At 47.7% G+C, this 22832-nt stretch overlaps 1 protein-coding gene across 3 annotated transcripts in view; it reads right to left on the bottom strand.

Annotated features, from left to right (window-relative positions):
• Positions 1-67: 67 nt before the first annotated feature.
• bsnb (bassoon (presynaptic cytomatrix protein) b) overlaps positions 68-22832 on the bottom strand; it is a 57123-nt gene continuing 34358 nt past the window's right edge. For 2 of the 3 annotated variants that reach the window (XM_058065449.1, XM_058065451.1), the window contains exons 5-13: positions 15930-22070; positions 11809-13900; positions 10682-11502; positions 9580-9691; positions 9097-9243; positions 8929-8984; positions 8059-8177; positions 6371-6473; positions 68-3816 (exon numbers count right to left, since the gene is read on the bottom strand). In XM_058065449.1, the coding sequence (XP_057921432.1) occupies positions 8944-8984; positions 9097-9243; positions 9580-9691; positions 10682-11502; positions 11809-13900; positions 15930-22070 (9354 nt within the window). In that variant the 3' untranslated portion in view covers positions 68-3816; positions 6371-6473; positions 8059-8177; positions 8929-8943. The remainder of the gene's footprint in view (positions 3817-6370; positions 6474-8058; positions 8178-8928; positions 8985-9096; positions 9244-9579; positions 9692-10681; positions 11503-11808; positions 13901-15929; positions 22071-22832) is intronic. The other variant, XM_058065450.1, reaches the window with a different exon arrangement.

Genomic DNA, 22832 nt, shown 5'->3' with positions numbered 1-22832 from the left:
CCCATGACGTGCATTCATTAGCTGCCTCTTTTCACCTGTGGATGATGGACAACATTCCAAAAGAAGACTTGGACCACCTAAGAATCATCCGGCATGACGTCTGTGGAAAAAGTGGACACAGACCCGTAAGTACATGACAACATTATATTCCTTTAATGTTTACTGTTTTTCTGCTTGGAAATGGCAGGGTCAATATTTTCATTGAATCACATTACTGGACATGATGCACCAAAATGTACAAAGCAATTGTCATCTTACAGGAATACACAGAGTAGAACACAAGGTTTCACAATGGATACACGACTGACGCTTTTCCATTGCACTTACAACAGTGAAGGACATTTTCCAGGTCTTTTGTTTCTTTTTTTGCCCTGCTTCTTCCAAAAAAATAATCACATTCTAGATCATAACCACTGAAACCTCCCGATTGTTGGACGATGCAGGCATTTGTTGCCACGGAGGTTGTTGTTTTTTTTTTCTTTGAAATTGAAACACAATAAGAGAATCTCTACACAGACTGGAGGTTTTTGTTCCACTGTTGTAAACAGTCAGTACATGTCAGCCACATAAAGACTATGCAGAAGCAAATATCATCATCATCCTTATTCATAAATGTTCTTTTATACACAAAAAGAAAAGGTTGGCAGCAAATACGGCATGGGGGAGGGGGTGCATACTCCAAACTGAAAAGCTGTACATTGGAATGAACATGTATTTACAGTAACAATGTGGATGGCTGAGTGTCATGCGCCCCACTTTCAGCAGATCCGGGGAGGCACTGGTACTTCCCCTCCGTTGTGTCCGCCACTAACCGGCCCGCGCTTTGTGCTTTCAAATTAAAAGCCCACAAAAAAAAAACAAAAAAACAACAAAGACCTGATTTGTGAGTGACTCCTCCTGCCATGCGGTCATCCAATCATGCTGTCCGGGTAAAAGAAGCATTCCACCGCCCCGCAGGGATGGCGTGACACCCAAAGATGTACATTGACACCAAAGTGCTGCCCACTTGGCAGCATATAAGACGCTCAACTGCAAGCCCGGGTCAGGCAAAAAACGCTCAGGAAGTAACAAACAGCCAAGGAAAGCAGCCAAGCAAACCCATGCTAGCAAGCGACGTGACGGCGGACATTTTAAATCAAAACAAAAAAACACAACAGTAGACACAGTTTACCCTTTGGCAACACGTCCCTGTGCTGGGGGGAGCACAGGTCTTAAAACATGGGGTGTCAAAGTTTGTCCACAGAGGGCCACGTACAGATTTAGTTTTTTAGTGCCGTCTAAAATAGCGCGTTAACTCATTCATGTCATTAATTCGGTGAAAATATTCCGTCATTAGCAAATACGCGTCACGTGAAGCCACGCCTCTGTTATGACGACAGACGGAAGTCCAGACGGTAGTCACCCACATCACCCACACCGTCACACAAAGTCTAGCCCTATTTTCTTTTACTTTTTACTTTATTCAGACCCAAACGCACCAACAGCACTGCAATTTCCAACACCATACATACAGTATACGATCTCCTACTCACGAACAATCTCCGCCCGAGTCCTCCTGGGAAACACACTTCCTTGTTGTCACGAGACCACCGCGAGATGCATTCATGGGCACTCCGAAAATCACGTTGTCCATGTTATGCGCGTATGTGTTATAAATAAACTAAAAAACAAATACAAACAATAAGTGGTTGTTTTTATCATTAAAAGTACTATATGCTGCATTGAAGTATGTTGGGAAATGTCATGGCTCATTATGTTGTACTCACGGGCCCGCATTCAGTTATTAATATTATCCAGGGGCCAAAACTCAATATTTGATACATGAAAACAGTTTTACGTTTATAATTATATAATAATAATAATTATTATTATTATATAATTAATTATTAAAATAACAGTCCACCTGAAATTATTTATCCGTTAATCAGACAACATCAGACCCTATCAAATAACAAAATATAATTTTTCATTTTTTTGTTGATAAAACACTAACTATTAAAGAGTATGCGTATATATGTAACATCCCTGACATGACTCCGAATACTTGAAAGTAATGTTCCCAGCTTGTATGTTAAAGGTTTAAATACTTTGGAAATAACTGGCGGGCCGGATTCAAACGCTTAGCAGGCTGCATATAGCCCCCGGGCCGTGGTTTGCACACCCCTGCGCTAGAGGTTTGCCAAAGACCTCCGTGCCATCACAGCGGCTGCTCAGAGCATGTGCCCGACTACAGTGCACCTTGCTGGGCCACAGCAGGTGGCTCCTCCCCCCTCTCCTGATAGCAGTCCTGTCAGGATATTCCATTAGGACTACTCAACACATCCTAATTTCTTTCAAAGCTTTTTCCCTCAGGTGCGCACCAGCTACACTTCCATCTCCATTTCAAATGAAAACATTATCAGTATCGTTTGGGCCTTGAGAAGGTAGCGGTTTGTAAACATAGTTTTCATGTATCAGTGGCGGTCCAAATGTGTTTCTAGCACTGTACGGGTAAGAGTGACATTTCAAGCCAACAACCCCGATCCTCTTTTGTGATGCAGTTTGTCTTTCATTGTTTTACCAAATGTCAACGCGAGCGACGAGCTGCAAATGGCCCCCGGCCCAGACTTTGGACACCCATGTCTGAAAACATGCAAAAACAAAACAACTCTAGTTGTCAAATTCCTACATCTTTTGACCTATTTGAGTTCATTTTGTTTTTAGGCTTCATCGCTTCCCAAATGAGTCATTGCATAGAAGATTGGAACCTCAAGAAAAGGCAGTGGGCCCAGCTTGTTGATCAAGCAATAACCATACAGCAGAAAAGGGATGCCAAGTGTGTGTGTGTGTATGTGTGTGTATGTGTGTTGCACTCGGCATGCTCTTATGCAGCTAACATGCGCACGTGGAAACTGGTAGGAAGGTTGTAAACCGCTTGACAGACTGTACAACAACACCCCGCTGCTAATGTACACGACATCGATACCATTGTGCTATATAGCATTATCTGCATGCTATTGCTCTTTTTTTGTCCTTAAATAAAGTCACCGAGCAAATGATCCCATGCGGGAGACCGGACAACATCCAAATAAAAAATATAAAGTAAAAATATAAAGTTGTAGCAAAGAAATAGAGAAAAGTACACATGGAAAGATGATATAGCCAAAACAAAGGACATACGAGGTATAGAAGTAAAAAAAAAAAAAGTGTAAATAAGGCTCTTCCGATGAGGCAAAATGAAAGGAAAAGTAAAAAAAAAAAAAAAAAGAGAATGAAAGCCGCACACAGACAAGCAAAGATGGCTTAGTGATGGCCGCCATGCCTCTCATCTGTGTGGGACCCTCACTGCATCACGGGCACGCTGGCGGTCGCTTCCGTTCCCTCTAACTCCAACATAACTACAAAACTTGTGAACGGTGAGATTACACCTATGGGCTTCTTTTTCCTTTCGTCCTATTCGTGAGCGTGCATGTACACGTTTACACCATGCATTCTGTAGACACACCCAAAAAAAAAAAGAAAAGAAAAGGAGAAGTAAGAAGACATTCAAAGACAGGGTTTACGTTCCCCTAGACTGGAATGTAGAGATCAGAGGAAGCCAGCACTCGGGGGTTGAAGTGGAGTCTTTGGGAGCAGAAAAACCTATGAAAAGCTCGAGGAATCAGCATCAACGTGGAAGCAAAACAGCCTTGCCAGATGTGTCATCCGCAGACGTGAAGGACATCCAGCAGAGGGAGCTCTTAGGCTTTCCTTAGTATTAAAAACGACTCCAGCCGTGGGCCTTCCAACACTCTTTAAGCTCCTGGGAGGAGCACAAGCCTCCTAATTACTGTCCTCCTGAAATGAAGACAAGGACAACATGAAGATTTGTACGTTCTACTCGCCTGGAATAGATAAATCAATGACAACAAATCCCTGTTCAAGGAAAAGTGCATCATCCACAATGCTTATGTGAGACATGAACATACATGGCTTTCTCTTTTCTGGGCCTTCTAAGGATCTAAGGATCTAACAAAGAAAGCACGTCATGGGACACACCTATTCCGCCTCCCAAAAGTTTCATTTTCTACCGCGTTTTCCTCACGAGGGTTGTGGGGGGTGCTGGAGCCTATCCCAGCTCTCTTTGGGCGAGAGGCGGGGTACACCCTGGACTGGTGGCCAGCCAATCACAGGGCACATATAGACAAACAACCATTCACACTCACATTCATACCTATGGACAATTTGGAGTCGCCGGACTACCCGGAGAAAACCCACGCATGCACGAGGAGAACATGCACACTCCACACAGAGATGGCCGAGGGTGGAATTGAACTTGGGTCTCCTAGCTGTGAGGTCTGCGCGCTAACCACTCGACCGCCGTGCAGCCTGAAAAATATTTTCTACCGCTTATCCTCACAAGGGTCACGGGGGTGCTGGAGCCTATCCCAGCTATCTTCGGGCGAGAGGCGGGGTACACCCTGTACAGGTGGCCAGCCAATCACAGGGCACATATAGACAAACAACCATTCACACTCACATTCATACCTATGGACAATTTGGAGTTGCCAATTAACCTAGCATGTTTTTGGAATGTGGGAGGAAACCGGAATACCCGGAGAAAACCCACGCATGCACGGGGAGAACATGCAAACTCCACACAGAGATGGAATTCCGAGGGTGGAATTGAACCCCGGTCACCTAGCTGTGAGGTCTGCGCGCTAACCACTCGTCCGCCGTGCCGCCGCGTATGAAGCACATTGTTCTTATTATTTCTATAACAATTAAGCCCAAGAACTACATTACTGGCTACTAGCAGGCTAGCGACTAGCTTGAGTACACATTAGCTACTACATATGAGAGCTGTCTTTTTGCCTTTCTAGGCCCAATAGGTGTGTCCCATGACGTGCATTCATTAGCTGCCTCTTTTCACCTGTTTTCATTTCCTTAGAAACTAAACAAAAACAGGCCCAGAAAAGGCCCAGAAAAGAGGAAGGTGTGTCCTTATGTGTCACATAAGGATTGTGGGTGATAGACAGCATTTGAAAAAAAAAAACGAACTTTTCCTTTAAAGTGAAAGATGTGTTTTTGGGGAGGCCCCCCGACGTGGCCCAAATCAATCCTCATGAAAGCGATCAATGCCGTGTCAATGCCATGTGTTCCAGCCAATGGCGGGCCTGGGGTGTCTGCAGTAATCCGGTGGAAGGATGAGCTGCTTGGCCTGCTGCTCAAAGAGCCACTGAGTCGGGGTTTATCCTCACATTCTCCTAATGAGTCCTCAGACCGGCCGGCAGCCGAGCGAAGGCGGCGATCATCACGGGAGGCCAACGCGACTCGTGTGTGCCATCGAGCAGCAGGGCTTCAGTCTAGCATGTAATGAGGCCTGCGTACCGTGAGTCATCAATCTGAGGGCCCGCGTGCGCTCTTGTCCTCGTGTGCGTCTTTGCGTGTGTGACATTAAATCCCAGCCACAATTAGCCTTCTCAGGCTAATTATAACCCCCCCCTTTGCCGGGCACAGATTATTGGAAGTGAGTGGAGTCACAAGGTCAGCTCCCGGGCTTCCTGGTTTGGGGGGCGTAAATGAGCGAGCACGTCCAAACGCTCCAAAACGCAACATTTTCAAGTAGGGACGCTCCGACTGATTGACCGCTGTTTGGTATTGGAGGTTGCCTACAGCCGGTGGTTACAGTATGTGCTTTTGTAGACCACGCCCCCAGTGACGATCGGAGCCTGTGTCATCAACTGAATCAGTGGTCGAGTGGTTAGCGCGCAGACCTCACAACTCGGAGACCAGGGTTCAATTCCACCCTCGGCCATGTCTGTGTGGAGTTTGCATGTTCTCCCTGTGCCTGCGTGGGTTTTCTCCGGGTACTCCGGTTTCCTCCCACATTCCAAAAACATGCTAGGTTAATTGGCGACTCCAAATTGTCCATAGGTATGAATGTGAGTGTGAATGGTTGTTTGTCTATATGCGCCCTGTGATTGGCTGGCCACCAGTCCAGGGTGTACCCCAGGGTCGTCCATCTCTGTGTGGAGTTTGCATGTTCTCCCTGTGCATGCGTGGGTTTTCTCCAGGTACTCCGGTTTCCTCCCACCGGAGGCGACTCCAAATTGTCCATAGGTATGAATGTGAGTGTGAATGGTTGTTTGTCTATGCCTTGTGATTGGCTGGCCACCAGTCCAGGGTGTACCCCGCCTCTCGCCCAAAGACAGCTGGGATAGGCTCCAGCACCCCCGCGACCCTCGTGAGGAAAAGTGGTAGAAAATGAATGAATGTTACATCTGCGTTATTCCCAATTACAACACCAGCCCTAACGTTGAATGGCATCGTCCACAGTCCCCATGAAGATCTGTGGAAATATGTTTTTTGCGTAACACCAACTGGGTGACTTGGAAGGACTTTCACTTACCGTGGTTGCTGGGATTTGTGTCCCCCCGCCCCGTTCATCTCCGCTTCAGTCACATGCACGTGTGGGGAATTCACTGCTGACAAGGCATCCTTTGATTCCACCTCTGTTCAGTCATTTGAGGCAAAGCAAAGGCACAACATTAGCAACATGCAAGGCTATGACATCACTGTACCTCAGTTAACGTCTGGTTAGCGCATTTTTTTGCCTTGGCTTGCGTTCGCCCGCTCGTTTCAAACATAGCTAGCTCGTCCAGCACCAGCTGTTTTGCAGGGTTTTTAAGTGCAATTTTGAATCTATTTTTTAACCGCATATGAACGGCATTGTGTGTCCTTGTGGTGATAGAGCCATCTATCGGTGCTCTGTTGTATGTTTGTTATTGTATTTACTACTGCTACCAGTAGAGGGTGTTGAATACTCATGTTGAAGAGTGAAGAGCTCCATCTCCTCCTGTGTTTACGTGCCTGTATCAGCCATTAGTAACCCTTAGCAGACATAGCCGGCCAAAGAACAGTCCTTATTGGTTGATTTTGATGTGTGTTCTGTGGCCTGATTGGCTGTGTGTCGTCGCTAACAAACTGCAAACTGCTTGCTCGCCGCCAATAGACAACAAAAGAAGAAGCTAAAGAGACTAAATAAATCTTGAGTTCAAGGGGTAGAACAGGGAGGAGGAATATGTTCCAACAAGGATACAAAAACGCTACAGCCCAACTGCGCAGCAAATATAGTGAGTCACTTCATATGTTCTTGTGTCCAATCTACTTGATTGAACTTAAAAATTCAAAATCTGCAAAATCTAAAAAATTTACTGTGCGGGTTATTGTGTGTAGCTGCTCTATAGGAGACTGCAACTCAATACAAGGGGTCAAAATATTAGCATAATAGGTCCCCTTTAAAATGTAGATGATAATTTTAAACAAACAAAGTTGGCTACTTTGAAGATGTCACTTATCGCAGGATATTTTGTTTTATTTTTTTTTTTTCTATGGAAAAATCTGCTTTGGTTAGAGTCTGTTTTGGTTTGAGTCGGACCTTCTGGAACAGATTAAGGACCTTAACCAAGTAATATTGTTAAATTAAGATTGGACCTCAAAACTGAGCCTTACAATCTTGGCAAAAGCAGGTGTACAAACATCCGCATAAGACTCACTAATAAAATGACCCCCCCCCCCCAGTCTATGACATATACTGTAGGAAGTATGGTTATTGACCATTTATATTTATACATACATACAAAGAATAATAACTACCACAGCATGTGGTGGTGCAAAAGCGCTGACCTACACATTAGCATTAGGAGGAAGTGATTTAGATCTTGTGTATGTGCAGAACCAATCACGTTTGTGCCCTTTTTTAAATAAATCTTCAGTATGTGTATCAGTACTTCAGTCAGTACTATACACTCTCTATGGTTCCTAAGTGTCCCATGAAGTACGTGCAGGTGAGTTCATGGCAAATATACGAGCGGCAGAGCATGAATTATTCACAGCAGGCCTTAAAGTTATTCTGCATCTTTGAGGCTTGGTTGTGGCAAATAAAGGACCAATTTACTGCACGACTGCGTTTGTTTTGTTTTTTTTTGTCCAGGATGTAAGTGGATGATTGCCATAGTTCCTGACAACGCTTGCTGGAGCAGGTGACAGTGTGTTCATCTCTGGAGACAAAAGAAGAACAGAAACAAGACAACTCACTGATGCTCTCAGGATCTCTCCCTCCACGTCCTCTGTGATGGGGGAATGTAGTAAATAAACTTTCATAGGTTTTTCCACTGCAAAGACACTCATTTTGTTGTGTTGTGACTCTGCAGACCCTGAAATAAAAAGGCACATAGAGTATGTTACTTATTTTTTTTATTCATTTAACTATCTGCTGCACTTATTTAGTTATCCATTTCTTGTTTATTTGTTTTAATTGTTTAAGTTTTTTTCCATCCTTTCTTTTGTCGCTAAATGTTGCTACACATCCTGAATTCTCTTCTCTTAAACACAAGAGGTGCAAAACTAGGGGTGTCACGAGACCAGATAAGATTTCAACATAAGAAAGTCCAATGAAAAATATAAAAATAGATGACAAATATATTGCACTCCACAAATATCATTTCTACTACGTTACCCGCTTTTGCATTCTGTGTGTGTATGCTAACGGCCTCGCCTCCACCCACCAAAGCAACGACACTGTAAGACTGACAAAAGAGCTCACTCCGTGCATGCTTTTGTTCTATGGAACAAAGGTGCCAGTTCACATAGTGAACCCTCTTCCTGCCTTATTTGGAGGCCAGAGACAAGGAAAAAAGACACGCATGCAATATATTAATAATCCACGTCATTTTCATGTGTTGTCTGATTTATGTATTTATCTATGATCATCCCAGTGACTTGAATGTTGTCATGTTTTAATCTCGTGTGATAGGATTAAATAAAAGGGTAGGATTAAATAAGATCTGGTTATTTGTCTGTAAAGCTTAAACATGATGTTACTCAGTTAGAAACACCATTTGTCTTACGTAAGAAAAAAAACATACTTAGTCGCAAGTAGCATTCATAGTAAATGCGCACACTCACCCTCCTCTCTTCAATTCAAAAGAATGAAGTGAATTTCTTCCCAAGGCCAGACAAAGCTGCAGGAATGAGTCAAACATGAGAAGATCAAATCAGACAAACAAACTGTAATACTCAATTTACTCGACATCGCAAAAAGAAAAAATGATGGAGATTCATCAGCCACCGTACCGTCTCCCAGTTTCCCGGCCTGTTCCGCGGCACCTCCTTGCAGGATTTTGGTCAGAACGTTCTCCCCTTCGGCGGGCGGCTGTCCGGCCGCGGCGCTTCCGATGCCGCCGGCTTTGCTGCCGATCCCAACAGGGGCGGCCTTAGAGCCTGCGGACAGCCAAAACAAAAGGCATCATATTTCTGTATTTCTGTCCCTTGAAAAGCACTCAAGGGACAAAAGGGACAGAAATCTTTTCGTGCCCCCCCGTTTAGAAATACTAGAGAAACTGATCATATTTATTAACTTGAAATTGAAACTAGGGAAATGCAACCACATGAAGAGCATACAAGTATATTCAATAGTCAAATTGCATGTTGAGTACCATAAATTTGTACATGTTGGTAGGTCTCACCCCCCCAATGGGGAACCCACCCCACTATTTGAGAAGCAGTGCTGTACATGTACACTGTACACGATCTATATTCATTATGTTGTTCACTTACCGATGCCTGTTAGAGGGGGTGGAGCTGTTTTGCTAGTCTGAGGTATTGTCGGGACCGCCATTGTCGGTTTCATTCCTGTGGAAACCGCTGAAGGTGTAGCGTCCATTTTCACCTTGAAGAAGCATAAATATTGAAAGCATCTCCCTGAATAAACCACCACTGGCCACTATGTGGAAATACTTTATCATGTCCTTTATTATATCTCGGGCGGCACGGCGGTCAAGTGGTTAGCGCGCGGACAAGGGTTCAATTCCACCCTCGGCCATCTTTGTTTGGAGTTTGCATGTACATGCGTGGGTTTTCTCCGGGTACTCCGGTTTCCTTCCACATTCCAAAAACATGCTAGGTTAATTAGCGACTCCAAATTGTCCATAGGTGTGAATGTGAGTGTGAATGGTTGTTTGTCTATATGTGCCCTGTGATTGGCTGTCCACCAGTCCAGGGTGTACCCCCCCTCTCGCCCGAAGACAGCTGGGATAGGCTCCAGCAACCCCCGCAACTCTCGAATGAATGAATGTTATATCTCCATGGGCATGAGCTGTGTTGCCAAAAGTTGTCACCTTAACCATACCACCATAGCTAGCAGGGACATGAACGCAGTCATCATACTGTCGGAATCTCACATGGGCCGATGGCTTGTTTCGATAATACGTGAGAACATCGCTAACATTCCAGTAACACTTAGAGAGGTACTGGCTATGTTCATTCATTCATTCATTTTCTACCGCTTATCCCCACAAGGGTCACAGGAGGTGCTGGAGCCTATCCCAGCTGTCTTCAGGCGAGAGGCGGGGTACACCCTGGACTGGTGGCCAGCCAATCACAGGGCACATATAGACAAACAACCATTCACACTCACATTCATACCTATGGACAATTTGGAGTCGCCAATTAACCTAGCATGTTTTTGGAATGCGGGAGGAAACCGGAGTACCCGGATAAAACCCACGCATGGTACTGGCTATGTGAAATACTGTAAGTGATGTTGCATTGTTAGTCAGAAAAAGTCAAATACGCCTTCTAATGATGTGGAATGTTTGTCACATTAGCAGTACCTTCTTTCTAAAGTAATATTGTACATATTGTACTCTACGGTACTAACCGCTGTAGCTGCTGGCTGCCCCGATGCAGAGCCTCCTCCTGGCTGGCGTCCCTGTGTCGGTGCTTGGCTGGATTTGGGCTGCTGCTGTGACGGTCCTGACCCCCCTGCAGTGGTCGTTGGCTGGCTGGTAGGAGGGGGCTGACTGTGCTGCTGTGATTGCTGCTGCTGTTGTTGTTGTTGTTGTTGTGAACTTAGCTGCTGCTGCTGGGGATGCTGAGTACCATCAAGAACTTCGGAGCCCGTATGTCTTCCCGTTTGGCCTTGAGCGCTTGAACGCGGTTGCCCAGCATGGCCCTGCTGCTGCATCTTCGTGCCCGCGGTGGAGGGATCCTGCCTTCTTTGGCGATCTCCGGGTTGTCTCTGACTCCGCCCCCCAGTGCCATGGTGATGACCAGTGGCGGGGTCACGGGAGAAGTCTCCTGAGTTGCGAGGGCTTCCTTGAGCAGAACGGCTATCCGGGCCGCCCCTCCTTTGAGCAGAGGAGGCGGTCCTGCCATCAGATCGCCCCGATGGGTCTTTGGGGTGTGTTCTCGATGAACGAGACGACCTGGGTTCTTCTGAGGAGTGTCTGGAAGAACTGTGCCTCCCAGAGTTGCTGCCGTGATATCGGTGGTCCCGTGATGACGCCGAGGAGGAATGGCGCTGATGGTTGTCGTCCTGGGGGCCGTATTCCTCTGGTGGTTCATCATAGTCATGGTAGGTGTGCTTTGTGCGCCTACCTGTAGATGACTGACTGCCACCTCTGTGATGTCTTGAACGATCTGAACGGGCCTCCCGGGGCTTTTCAAACCAGTCAGTCTCCTCTTGGCCCAAATGATAGGCTTTTTTAAAAACCAAAAAAGACATCAGTCAATAGTTGCTCATGTGCACGGTAACGATAGAAGCCATGCGATAAAACACACACTGCGTCCCAAAGCCATGCACACTTCAGGAAACCAGTGAAAAAAAAGACAACACCCCATTTACACAAAAAAGCATGCAGAACAGAAACGTAAAAACACTCCAGAAATGAGATAAGACAACAAAAAGGACAACAAAAGGCGCTCGTCCGCAGATTCTTCACGGCATGCAGTCTCATTGCAGCACCAAGACGTGTAAGACAGCAGAAAGCATTCAGCACCAGTTACCTTCACTGTCAGACACAGCACAGTTCATGTCATCTACCAGGTAAGGATCATCGGGTTTGTAGACGTGACTCCTGGGAAGGTCCTTCTTGTGGTGATCTTGCACATCCGGAAGCGAATGACTGGATCCATACTGGTTCCTAACATCGTGGGCGTTTGGGATCCCAGAACGTCCGATGCCTACAGGCTTCCCGACAGGACTGATCGGACTCTCTTCCTCTGAATTCTGATTGCGTATGGGCGGTCTTCCGCTGCGGCTGCTTCTCTGAGAACGTTCCATGGCATCTCTCTCGTAGGATTTACTCCTGTGCCCTGACGCGTCTCTGGATGTGATCTTGTCCATGCCGTACCCGGTAGACCTGGACCTACCGGAGCTGTACATACGATCTTCTTCCTCGAGGCCCTCACGACTGGTGCCGTAATACTTCTGCTGGTCATATGTGTTCCTTTTCATCCCGTATGCTACTTCATCCTGCTTCTTGGATCTGGACACCACAGTACAGCTGCCCCCTGTTGAGGTTGTCATCGTGTAGGATGCTAGGTCTGCCTCAACATCTCGGGCTTCCTCAATAGGGGAAAATTTGGATATCTTCTGCTCCATTCCCTGCTTGCGATGCTTACTGCGTTTGGAGGAGACCACGGCCGGGGCAAGATTTTTGGGTGACACTTTGTGACTACCGGAGCTGCTCCGTGATGTGTGTTTATGGTCATCATAGTAACAAGATCCGGCACTCGCTGTGGTGCTAGTACGGCTGTCTACTGTGCTTTGGTACCCCATCGTACCAGCGGGTCTTCCGTAAGCATCCACCGGCTCATCTTCAGGTCTACCGTAGGTGCTGCCGCGTCCGGGGCCGTTCTCGCCGCGATATCGCCCTCCGACTGGATGACCTAGCGCGTCGGTGGGTTGATTCGCATTTTCTTTGGTCAACTCACTGATGTCATCGATCATTACATAATTCCTAGGTATGTTCTGCTCCAAGTTCGAGGTGTAGAGCTCATCTGAGACATAAGCAGACGTTGGGCTGTCACCAGAGTGAGTCAGGCCGGGCTCAGCGGGGCGGTATTGTCCATACGCGTTGCTGTAGGCGGAACCATAGCTAGCATCTGGAACAGATGTGGCAACAGAGACCGCTGGGTTGCTGATGACCTCGTAGTTGGTGGGGAGTTTCTGCTCTAGGTCAGCCAAAGAAGTTTGCCTCGGTCTTTGGTGTACTGTGAGGATCTCTGCCTGGGGTTGGTAAGAGAGTCCAGGTTGGTAGGAACTATGGCTTGGGTATGGGAGGCTCTGGCCGGGCATCGGTTGACTCTGAGGATGGAAGCCCTGGTGTCCATGTTGATGCATGCCGAGATCTGTGGGGTACGACGGTTGTCCGTACATACGGGACGAGTAGGTTCCTTGGTTCTGGTATCCGGGGCCTGTCGGAGGATGTGGCTGGAACGTTCCTGGCTGGGGTGCTGAGGACGAAGGATACTGAGGTGGCTGGAAACCAATCTGATGGTAAGAGGAGCTCGGTTGTTGTGATGACGGTTGACTTTGGGGGTACGGATAAGGCATATATGATGATGTTGAGGAATACTGGGAGGTTGCGTTAAGGTCATTAGTAAACTGACTAAGTGGCGCTGTGCTGGGCCTTGTCAACAAACCATTAGCATCAAAGGTTGCGGTTGCGGTTCCCATTCTGAGGTTATTGAGCTCGCTGTCTGACATGTAGTCCCGAGCGTCACCCATACAACGCAAGTAAGCCAACTCTCTCCTCTCCCGCTCCTTCACCATGGTCTCCTTTCGCTGCGTAATGCCGAGTTCCAAATAGCGTAATTTAGCGTCAATCTCTTTCTCTTCCTCTTCTAGCTCGGCTTGCTGCTTACGGAGCTTCGATGATTCTTGTTCCACGGCTTTCAGTTCACTCAGCAACCCCGCCTTGGTGACTCCTTGCACAGGTCTTGGTAAAACCCTCTGAGGCATGCCGGGAGAGCTGTACATTTGCGCTGGCGTAACTATGGGGAGTGGAGGCTCCTCTGGAGGGGGGCTGGGAAGCGTCCTCTTTACCTTCCTCATCACAGCGTTCTGCTGCTGCTGCTGCAGGGAGGCCATCTGCTGAGAGAGGCATAGACACACATCAGCAGAATGAGCTATAAACAGAATGTGTTTATGTAAATGAGGCTCGTTAATGTGCCTCAGTGTGCGCGGAGGGTCTGCACACTCTAAATTAAGAACTGTGAGGATTGATATACATAGATAAGCAAATGAAACACTTCATTTGAATTGACCCCATATGCATGAGAGGGTTATTTCGCTCAGATTTTAATGAACAAAGATTTTATTGTAATTGTTCCAAAAAAGAGGGCAGCACAGCAGTCGAGTGGTTAGCGCTCAGACCGACCTCACACATCTAGGAGACGAGGGTTCAATTCCACCCTCGGAAACCCTCTCTGTGTGGAGTTTGCATGTTCTCCCCGTGCATGTGTGGGTTTTCTCCGGGTACTCCGGTTTCCACCCAAAATCATACTAGGTTAATTGGTGACTCCAAATTGTCCATAGGTATGAATGTGAGTGTGAATGGTTGTTTGTCTATATGTGCCCTGTCATTGGCTGGTGACCAGTCCAGAGTGTACCCCGCCTCTCGCCCGAGGACAGCTGGGATAGGCTCCAGTACCCCCCGCGACCCTCGTGAGGATAAGCGGTAGAAAATGAATGAATGTTGTCATGTGAAAGCAGTCATGCAGATATGCACATATCATTCTTATCATGAAAATCCATGACAAAAAGATCCATTACATTTTGATAAGGAGAAAATGCTGATTAATTTCAGATATAACCCATGTTAACTTAAGATTTTTTTCAAAATATTAAGAACGACATGCAAATAAAGCATTCTAAACAAAGTAAAAAGTCTAGTTTATTACTTACAAATGAGTTGCATTGGCTCGATCCATGATGATATCAATCACATTTACAGTATGTAAAGTTTCTATCATTCTGGCCTATCTCCAAAGCATCACTCGTTTACTTTTAAAGGCTGATCAAGTGAAAAAGGTAAGCATAAGAATGAGCTTTCCATATTATTCTGTCCTCCTGGCAACTCTTGAGCATTTGACAGCCAGCCAGAGAAAGTGGAGTGGGGGGAGGGGGGTAAAGGGGTGGAGATACCAAGGGAGGAGGAGCAGAGAAAAGGATGAAGGGAAAAAGCATTTCAAGCCATGGCGAGCTAACTCACACGGGAAAGTAAAATGTAACACGGACCACAACATTAAATTAACGACGTATTGCACCTTCTGAGGGGCGACACGGCGGTCTAGTGGTTAGCGCACAGACCTCACAGCAAGGAGACCAGGGTTCAATTCCACCCTCGGCCATCTCTGTGTGGAGTTTGCATGTTCTCCCCGTGCATGTGTGGGTTTTCTCCGGGTACTCCGGTTTCCTCCCACATTCCAAAAACATGCTAGGTTAATTAGCGACTCCAAATTGCCCATAGGTATGAATGTGAGTGTGAATGGTTGTTTGTCTATATGTGCCCTGTGATTGGCTGGCGACCAGTACAGGGTGTACCCCGCCTCTCGCCTGAAGACAGCTGGGATAGGTTCCAGCATACCTGTGTGACCCTAGTGAGGATAAGCTGCATAGAAAATGGATGGATGGGAATATTGGATGTGATTTTGTGATTGCACGTTGGTCGAGTGGTTAGCACGCAGACCTCACAGCTAGGAGACCAGGGTTCAATTCCACCCTCGGCCATCTCTGTGTGGAGTTTGTATGTTCTCCCCGTGCATGCGTGGGTTTTCTCCGGGTACTCCGGTTTCCTCCCACATTCCAAAAACATGTTAGGTTAATTAGCGACTCCAAATTGTCCATAGGTATGAATGTGAGTGTGAATGGTTGTTTGTCTATATGTGCCCTGTGATTGGCTGGCCACCAGTCCAGGGTGTACCCCGCCTGTCGCCCGAAGACAGCTGGGATAGGCTCCAGCACCCCCCGCGACCCTCGTGAGGATAAGCGGTAGAAAATGAATGAATGAATGAATGCACCTTCTGAGATGGATTCATTTTCTGTAATCCTTCCACCATCATAAGAATCGGGTATTGAATTTCTGTGGTAAATGACGTGGAAATAAAATGAGGTGTCATACCTGACTGTTGGACACGGCTTGCTGATGGTATGGCGAGAATCTGCTCCTGGCCGGGTCCTCCGACGTGGGGCTTAGAGGCTTGGGATCGGACATGGAGCGCTGCACACTTTTGATTGGTCTTGGTATAGACTGGTGGCGTTGCGGCGATTCGGCGGTGAAGGCCTTCTGCTGCGGTGTCACGTGAGCTTTGTTGAGCTTCTCTTGTGAGGCAAACGTTGTTTCCAACATACGATGAGGAGACAACGGCGACACTGGCGAGTATAAAACCTGAGGAGATTTGGGGGGCTGGCGAGAAGGAGACTCATTTTGTTGCTGCTGGTAGCCGATTTCCAGAGGGTCGGGTTTCCTTCTCTCGAATTTAGCGACTCCTTGAAGTCTGGGGGAGGTCGGGTCAGATGAATTTGCGCCAACGATATGCAGACTTGTCGAGTATGGACTGATGGTTGTGGGGACGCTAAGCTGAGGGGCGACCACACCGTGGGACTGAGACTCCGGTTCTGTCTGGCAAGCCAAACTTTCTCCTTTGTGGGTCCTCTCAGGAGCCGCTATATAATGTAATAAGTCAACCTTTGAGGTTTCCGCCATAGTGATATGTATTGCTGGTGAAACCCGACCGAGTTGGTCAGATTCTGTCTGGCACGATGAGTCGTTTGAGGTTTGAATCGCTATGCTCGCAGAAACTGCTTTCGATGACCCGTCTGATTTGTTCTCACCGCTGGATTCCGAGTGCTTTGATATGCGTGAGCGCCTGCGCCTTACTGGCTGCTGATCCCAGTCTCCCTGGTCCTCTTCATCGGTTTGCACGCTGCAGTCTGCAATGCGTCTTGTTCTCCGGCGTCGGTTCATGAAGCGGTCCTCGCCGTCTTCGTCGTCTGTTTGTACACAACTGTCTGCTATCTTCTTAGCGGGATCATCCTCTGTGCTGTCCCTGAGACGGGGCATCGAATTTTGCTTTTTCATACTCTTGGACTCGGCTTGCTTGTCGCTGCTTCTCAACGACATCTCAGACACCGAACTGTGAATAGGTCGAGCTGCCACCATGGCCTGGACCACTTGTCCGTCCTGCCAAAACTGAACAGTTTGTCCGTCTTGTTGAATGACCCTGCCGCTTTGATCGCAAATAATAAAACCTTGAGGAGGCCCTGCTCCCACCACCACCCCCTGTATGGGTCCCTGCGCGGATGTAGCGGCCGCAGCGGCTGCCGCTGATGCTGCCGCAGCTTCCGCCGCTGCCGCTGCGGCGGCTGCCTCCACCGCTGCCGTCTTCTGTCGTTTTTGCTCTTGCAACTGCAGTTGAAGCTGCTGCTGCAGAGACTGGATCTGTTCCAGTTGCATTCTTTGCTGGGCCAGTTGCTCTCTTTGCATGATGAGCTGAGTCTCCCGCTCCGCTTGCTGTTGTTGCAGGACCTGCTGCTTGATTGTCTGCAGTTCTTGGATCTCGCGCTGAACAAGTAGCTGTTCTTTTTCTCGGTGTCGCTGAAGCTCCATGCGATCTCTCTCCAGCTCCTCGTGAAGGCGCAGTTGCCTGAGTTTTTCCAATTCGACGCGCTCTCGCTCGAGTTGCAGCATGTGCTCTTGCTGCTGACTGAGCCGCTCGTCCTCTTTGCCTTTCTGAGCGTCGGTAACACTCGGAGCGACTGTGCCCTGTGGCAAAACCGAGGACTGGGCTTGACTGATGGCTTGAGCTTGATGTTGGGTTTGGGTCAACGACAAAGGTTCCGTTTGAGCAGGTAACTGTTGGGGCTGCATCTGGGCTTGTGGTGGCCTGATGGTAGGAGGCTGTCCTTGGACTTGAGAGATGGGCGTCATCTGCGAGCTAAGTTGAGACTGATCTGCCTGTTGGACTGTCGTAGTTTGAATCCCGGGTCCTGATACATGTGCCGCGTTGGCTTGGGTCGGTAGAATGACTGCTGCCGTTGTTGAAGGCTTACCAAGATACATGGGTGTTTCTTGTTGTGAGGAGCTTACAGCGGGCATACTGCCGGATGGGGGGGCCGAAGTCGAATACTGGTTTGGAGGAGGGTATGAATATGTTCCTTGTGTGGCCACGGGAATTCTGGGACTCACTTGAGGCAACCTGGTAAGACTCGATAATGGTACAGCTGTTACACCTGACGGGTATGGCCTGTAAATGCCTCTTGGCATCGGTGGAAGAACAGAACCCGGTTGGGTAGTAATCGGCAAGGTAGACGCTATAGGTGTGTTTATGGTCGAGTATATCATGCCATCACCTCCTCTCAAAGCAGCAGGATACAAGGCGCGTATGCTAGCTTGTCTGGCATTGATTAGGTTTGTTAAAGCTTGGCCATTTGGCAGTGCTCTTCCATCTGTGCCGTACAGCAAGTTTGCTCGTATCGATGCTAAACTCTGATGCAGATTTAGCCTACCTATAGGTCCACTCCTCCCAACGCCATAATGTAGCAATTCAGGGTTATTTCCGTACCGGGTTGCAAACTGATCCGCTGTGTTAAGAGCAGCACACATCTGACTGATCTCTCTTGCCGTGGTTGCGCTGTATTGAGCCACATTAGAGTCCTGCGGTCCTGCTAACTCCTTGGAGCCATAGCCGTAATCGGAATTGATATTTGACATGGAGCCATAACGGCGAATGGGCATTGCGGGGCCGGCGATGTCACCTTGATGACGTAAGTCTGTGTAAGAACCATACTGAGCTCCCATGCCGAGATATGTGCCATCATAAGCCTGATTCATGTTACTGAGATCTACTGCCACCCCTCCCTTCATGTTCACCTGGTACTGGGTGCCGTCGGTCATGGCGGGGAGATTGGTATCGGACATGGAAGGCTGGATTCTTCCCGATGGAACTAAAGTTGTTTGATATGGTTTATGCTCCTCGGTTACACCCTGTGTAGCTTGAGATTGTTGCTGTTGATTGACGTTGTAATGTCGAGGATTGGAAGGTGGTGGTGGAGCTTTTGAGGTTTCGGTGATGGGGTTCTTCTCTGGTGATACGGTTGTGGGCTTCTGACTGAATGACCCCGTACACGAACCAGCAAAGGGCAAATTGTACACAACATCGCAACAAGCTACTTGGTTTTCTGGTTTGATCTGTCCAGTCAGATCTAAGACCTGGGGAGGGGGAGGCGGCGGCTCTTCTTTCTTGACTAACTGGGTAACCGTGCCCGCCTGTGATGTTTTAGTCTCATCTAGTTGAACCATCATGACATGAGCTTTACCCGTGGACAGATTCATTACCGTCGGCTTGTTTTGGAGCTCTAAAGCAACCCCGCCGTATATTTCCTGGGGGGCATTAGAAACAGGCTGTGAAGCCAGAGGAGCGACTCTCGCGGTCACCACAGGTTGGGAACTGGTTGTCTGGCTAACGGCAAGATCTTTCTTCATTAAAAGCGGCGGGACTTGATTAGCTAAATTGAAACGAGCAAAAGAAGACTGCTGTTGATGCTGCTGGAGCTGCTGCTCGAGAAGTTGCTGCTGCTGAAGGAGCTTTTGTTGTTGTAACTGCAGCTGCTGCTGTTGGATACCCAGGTTCTCCAGGCAGGCATCAATTTTGGGAATAGACGGGTCTGCAACCGGTGGCTTGCTCTGGGATAAACAGACTGCTGTTCCAACCCCTTGCCCCAAATCCACGCGGTTTTGCAAAGGATCTCCATACACGATGGGATGTTTGGGTTGAGACATGAACATAGTACCTGCGACTGTGACGCTGACGGTTGTCGGTGTTGAAACGGACACATGCGGTTGCTCTTGCGCGTTCAAGTTCATTATGAGAGGTTGCACTGCCGTAAGTCGAACAGATGGCTGTTCCGCCCCCAGAGAATAGCGCCTTGTGTCGGAGGCTAAGGATGTTAGATCCATGCCTTGGTCTGTCATTATAATTGGGGCAGATCTCATTGGGGCTCTGAGATCTACAATATTGGTTGGAAGGGTTTGGCTCTGGCCCAGGACTTTTGTAGTGCCTGGAATATTTGAGATTTTACAAAGAGATATATTTTCCATAGACAGCGATCCACGACTATTTGATCTTTCAGAATTTTGAGGCATCTGTGATGAATGTTTTGGTGATGACGATGGGGAACTTGTGGGCAGAGGCTGGGAGCTATACAAGGTTTTATAGCTAGCCTGTGTCGGGGATGATAACGGGGAAGTGGATGAATTTACAGTTACAGGCTTAGCAGGGTTCGGCGTTACGGATCCTAGCGTTATGACCATCACTGGTGAATCCTGGGAGGACTGTTGTCGTGCAAGACGTGGCGAAGCAGACCTCTGAGGTGCCTGAGCTCCACGGGGAGTTACAGCCGATGCCGGTCCGCCAGGGAGTGTCGGCAACTGCCTGCCGCCGCTTCCTGCGGGTCGCACGGTAGGCGCGTGTGTCGGGCTTTGTGCGGGAGAAGCGTTTGGCGAGACTGGAGGGCTGGGGCCTTTGAAAAGAGAGAAGACTTTGTAGGTGAGAGAGGATCCTGCAGGGTCGGATGATGCGTTAGCTGCATTGCGGGTGTGACTGCCTTGTGTTTTGGTTGTGGCCACTCCTCCGACAACCCCTTCGATTTTGGCACTCTGTGACATCATCCTGTTTTGAGTTTCTTTTGAAAGATGTGCTGCATGAATCCCTGGAATTCGTGGGTCGTTCCCGGTTGTGGAGAAGGACATAGGTGCACCACCGGTAGGGCTGGAACCAGGAGTTAAGGCTGATCCTGTTTCGAGGTTTTTGTTGTCAGTCAGAGAATTTTTCTGCTGACTGTTTTTGCCTTGTCTCTGCAGGAGCTGGGCTTTCTTCATCATCTCCTCATAGACTTCTTCTGCACTTTTGAGTGTTTTATCAGCTGACGTCATGGTGGGTGTCTTCTCTGTGGGGGAGTAGAGCGATGTAAAAGTGGGAAGGTTATATTCATTCCCTGATTTGTAGAGCTTTCCGGCTATTATCTCAAAGCCCTCTGCTTCAGAGTCAATCGAAGGTGAGTATTCGGAACAGGATGACCTGTGGAGCTCTTCCATCTCCGCTGCCTGTCTCAGTTCTTCAGTTGGTGACGCGTCCTCAATGGGAGAGAGATTACTGGGGGGAGTTTTGGATCTTTCCCTGCGCCTCTGTGCTCGTAGTTCCTCCTTATCCCGCTTTGTTTTCCGTGCAGTACTCCGGATCCTCTGTTGCTCAAGGTCTCTCATCTGCTCCTGTTCTCTGAGTAGCTCTTCCTCCTCTCTGAGCTCATCCTCCTCAGATGAGTCCTCAATTGTCGGCAGCAGCGGCCCGTGTGAGCGATGTCTGGCCTTTCTCTGCTGTTTTGCTTCCTCGAGTCGCGCTCTTCGACTAGGGCTGCTGTCACTGTCGTCCTCCATGGAGGATACAGATGTGGGTGAAGTTCCAGAGGTGTAGCTGGGAGTTGTGGCAGGTAGAGTGGATGAGTATTCTCCTTTGGACCGTTCTTCTGGAGAACCAGTCAGACTCTCCATCTCCAGCTCGGGTTCTCGTAGGTCATGCTCAGCGTTGAGTTCCATGTCACGGTTGTAACTGTTGGTGTTGTTCAGCTCAATTGTCTTAAAGCGACGAAGACCCCCTGCCATCATGACATCTTCCTCTTCCTTTACTTTGTACGCCTCTTCTGATTCCTTAGAGTTATCCTCAAAACTGCTCGAATGGTGCGGGAGTCTTCTTCTCTCTTTGTTCAAATCCCCACTAGTTTTATGTCCTCTTTTAACTTTCTGGTCTCCATATTCCTCCAAGTCATCTTCATCAGCACTCATCTCCATAATTTGCCTCCTCATAAACTCTTCGTCAGTTAAATCTTTATGGGACTTCTTTTGCCTTACTGGCAGTGGCGAGAGGCCGCTTTCACTGCTGTCTTCCACGTAATCGTGACGAAGCTTGCAGCTGAGCTCATCCTCCGATTCATCTCTTGCCGCGTCATCATCGGGACTGATGTCCCGTCCCTGTCCAACAGACAGCGAATGAGGCCTGTGCTTCTGGTCTGACGCCGCCTTGGATTCCAGTAGAGGTTTCATGGACGTCTCCAACCTGGTGATTTCCGGGGAAATGGACACACCCCTCTCGTTGAGTTTGAGGGCGTCTTCGTGAATTTGACCACTGATCTCGCCTTGAGAGCCGGATATGCCATCGGAAGAGTATCCCGTGTCGCTTAAACTCTGGGTACTTGACTTGATGTAATCCTAAAGCAAAGAAACAGAAAGTGGTCAGAAGCAGTGGGATGCACGGATTCTTACACAAATGAACTGGCAAAGCGGTCTATTACAAGCTCTGCTGCACAGCTTTTATCCCACTACTTCATCAAACGTTTTGAGCAGTTCTTGATGATAGGGAATAAAATGAATGCACCATGCCAAATACAGATGATGTCTCTAATACATAACATACATATTAGAGATTAGTGCGTGGAATAGAACAACCCCAAACAACCAAATACACTGACAGTTCAAGATAAAATCAACCCAATCATTTTAAATACAAACATATTGTTAAAGTAAGACGTTCTTTATATCATTTGTAAGAAAATGGTTGATTTTGCCTTGCTGCTTTTCATACAGACAAATGATAACGTCAAACACAACGCTTCTCAACAAACATGCTTGATCCAAGTATCCCCATGCATTCTCTTTCTTATGGATTCTTCCAGATGTTGGATCATGCTTAGAATGCGGTATGAGCACGTTTATCACATCGCAACAAAAAGCTTGAGAAAACAAAATGAATTCCAGACAAAAACAGAGACAAAGATAATACAATTCCAGTCTTTATATTGATGATAATTGAATGGATGCATGAGCAAATCAAATAAATACACAATGACAATCACTGAAAAGAACTCAAATAAACCAAAAACGTGATCACCACATAGATAGGTACTTGAGTCATCTCCAAAATAAATTCTAAATTCTAGCAGATCTGTGAGAGTATGGCTGTAACCACACCTT

This window comes from Doryrhamphus excisus, chromosome 1 (genome assembly GCF_030265055.1).
Source record: "Doryrhamphus excisus isolate RoL2022-K1 chromosome 1, RoL_Dexc_1.0, whole genome shotgun sequence".
Taxonomy (NCBI): domain Eukaryota; kingdom Metazoa; phylum Chordata; class Actinopteri; order Syngnathiformes; family Syngnathidae; genus Doryrhamphus; species Doryrhamphus excisus.
Note: the sequence above shows the minus strand (reverse complement) of the source record. Positions and strands in the feature narration are given on the sequence as shown.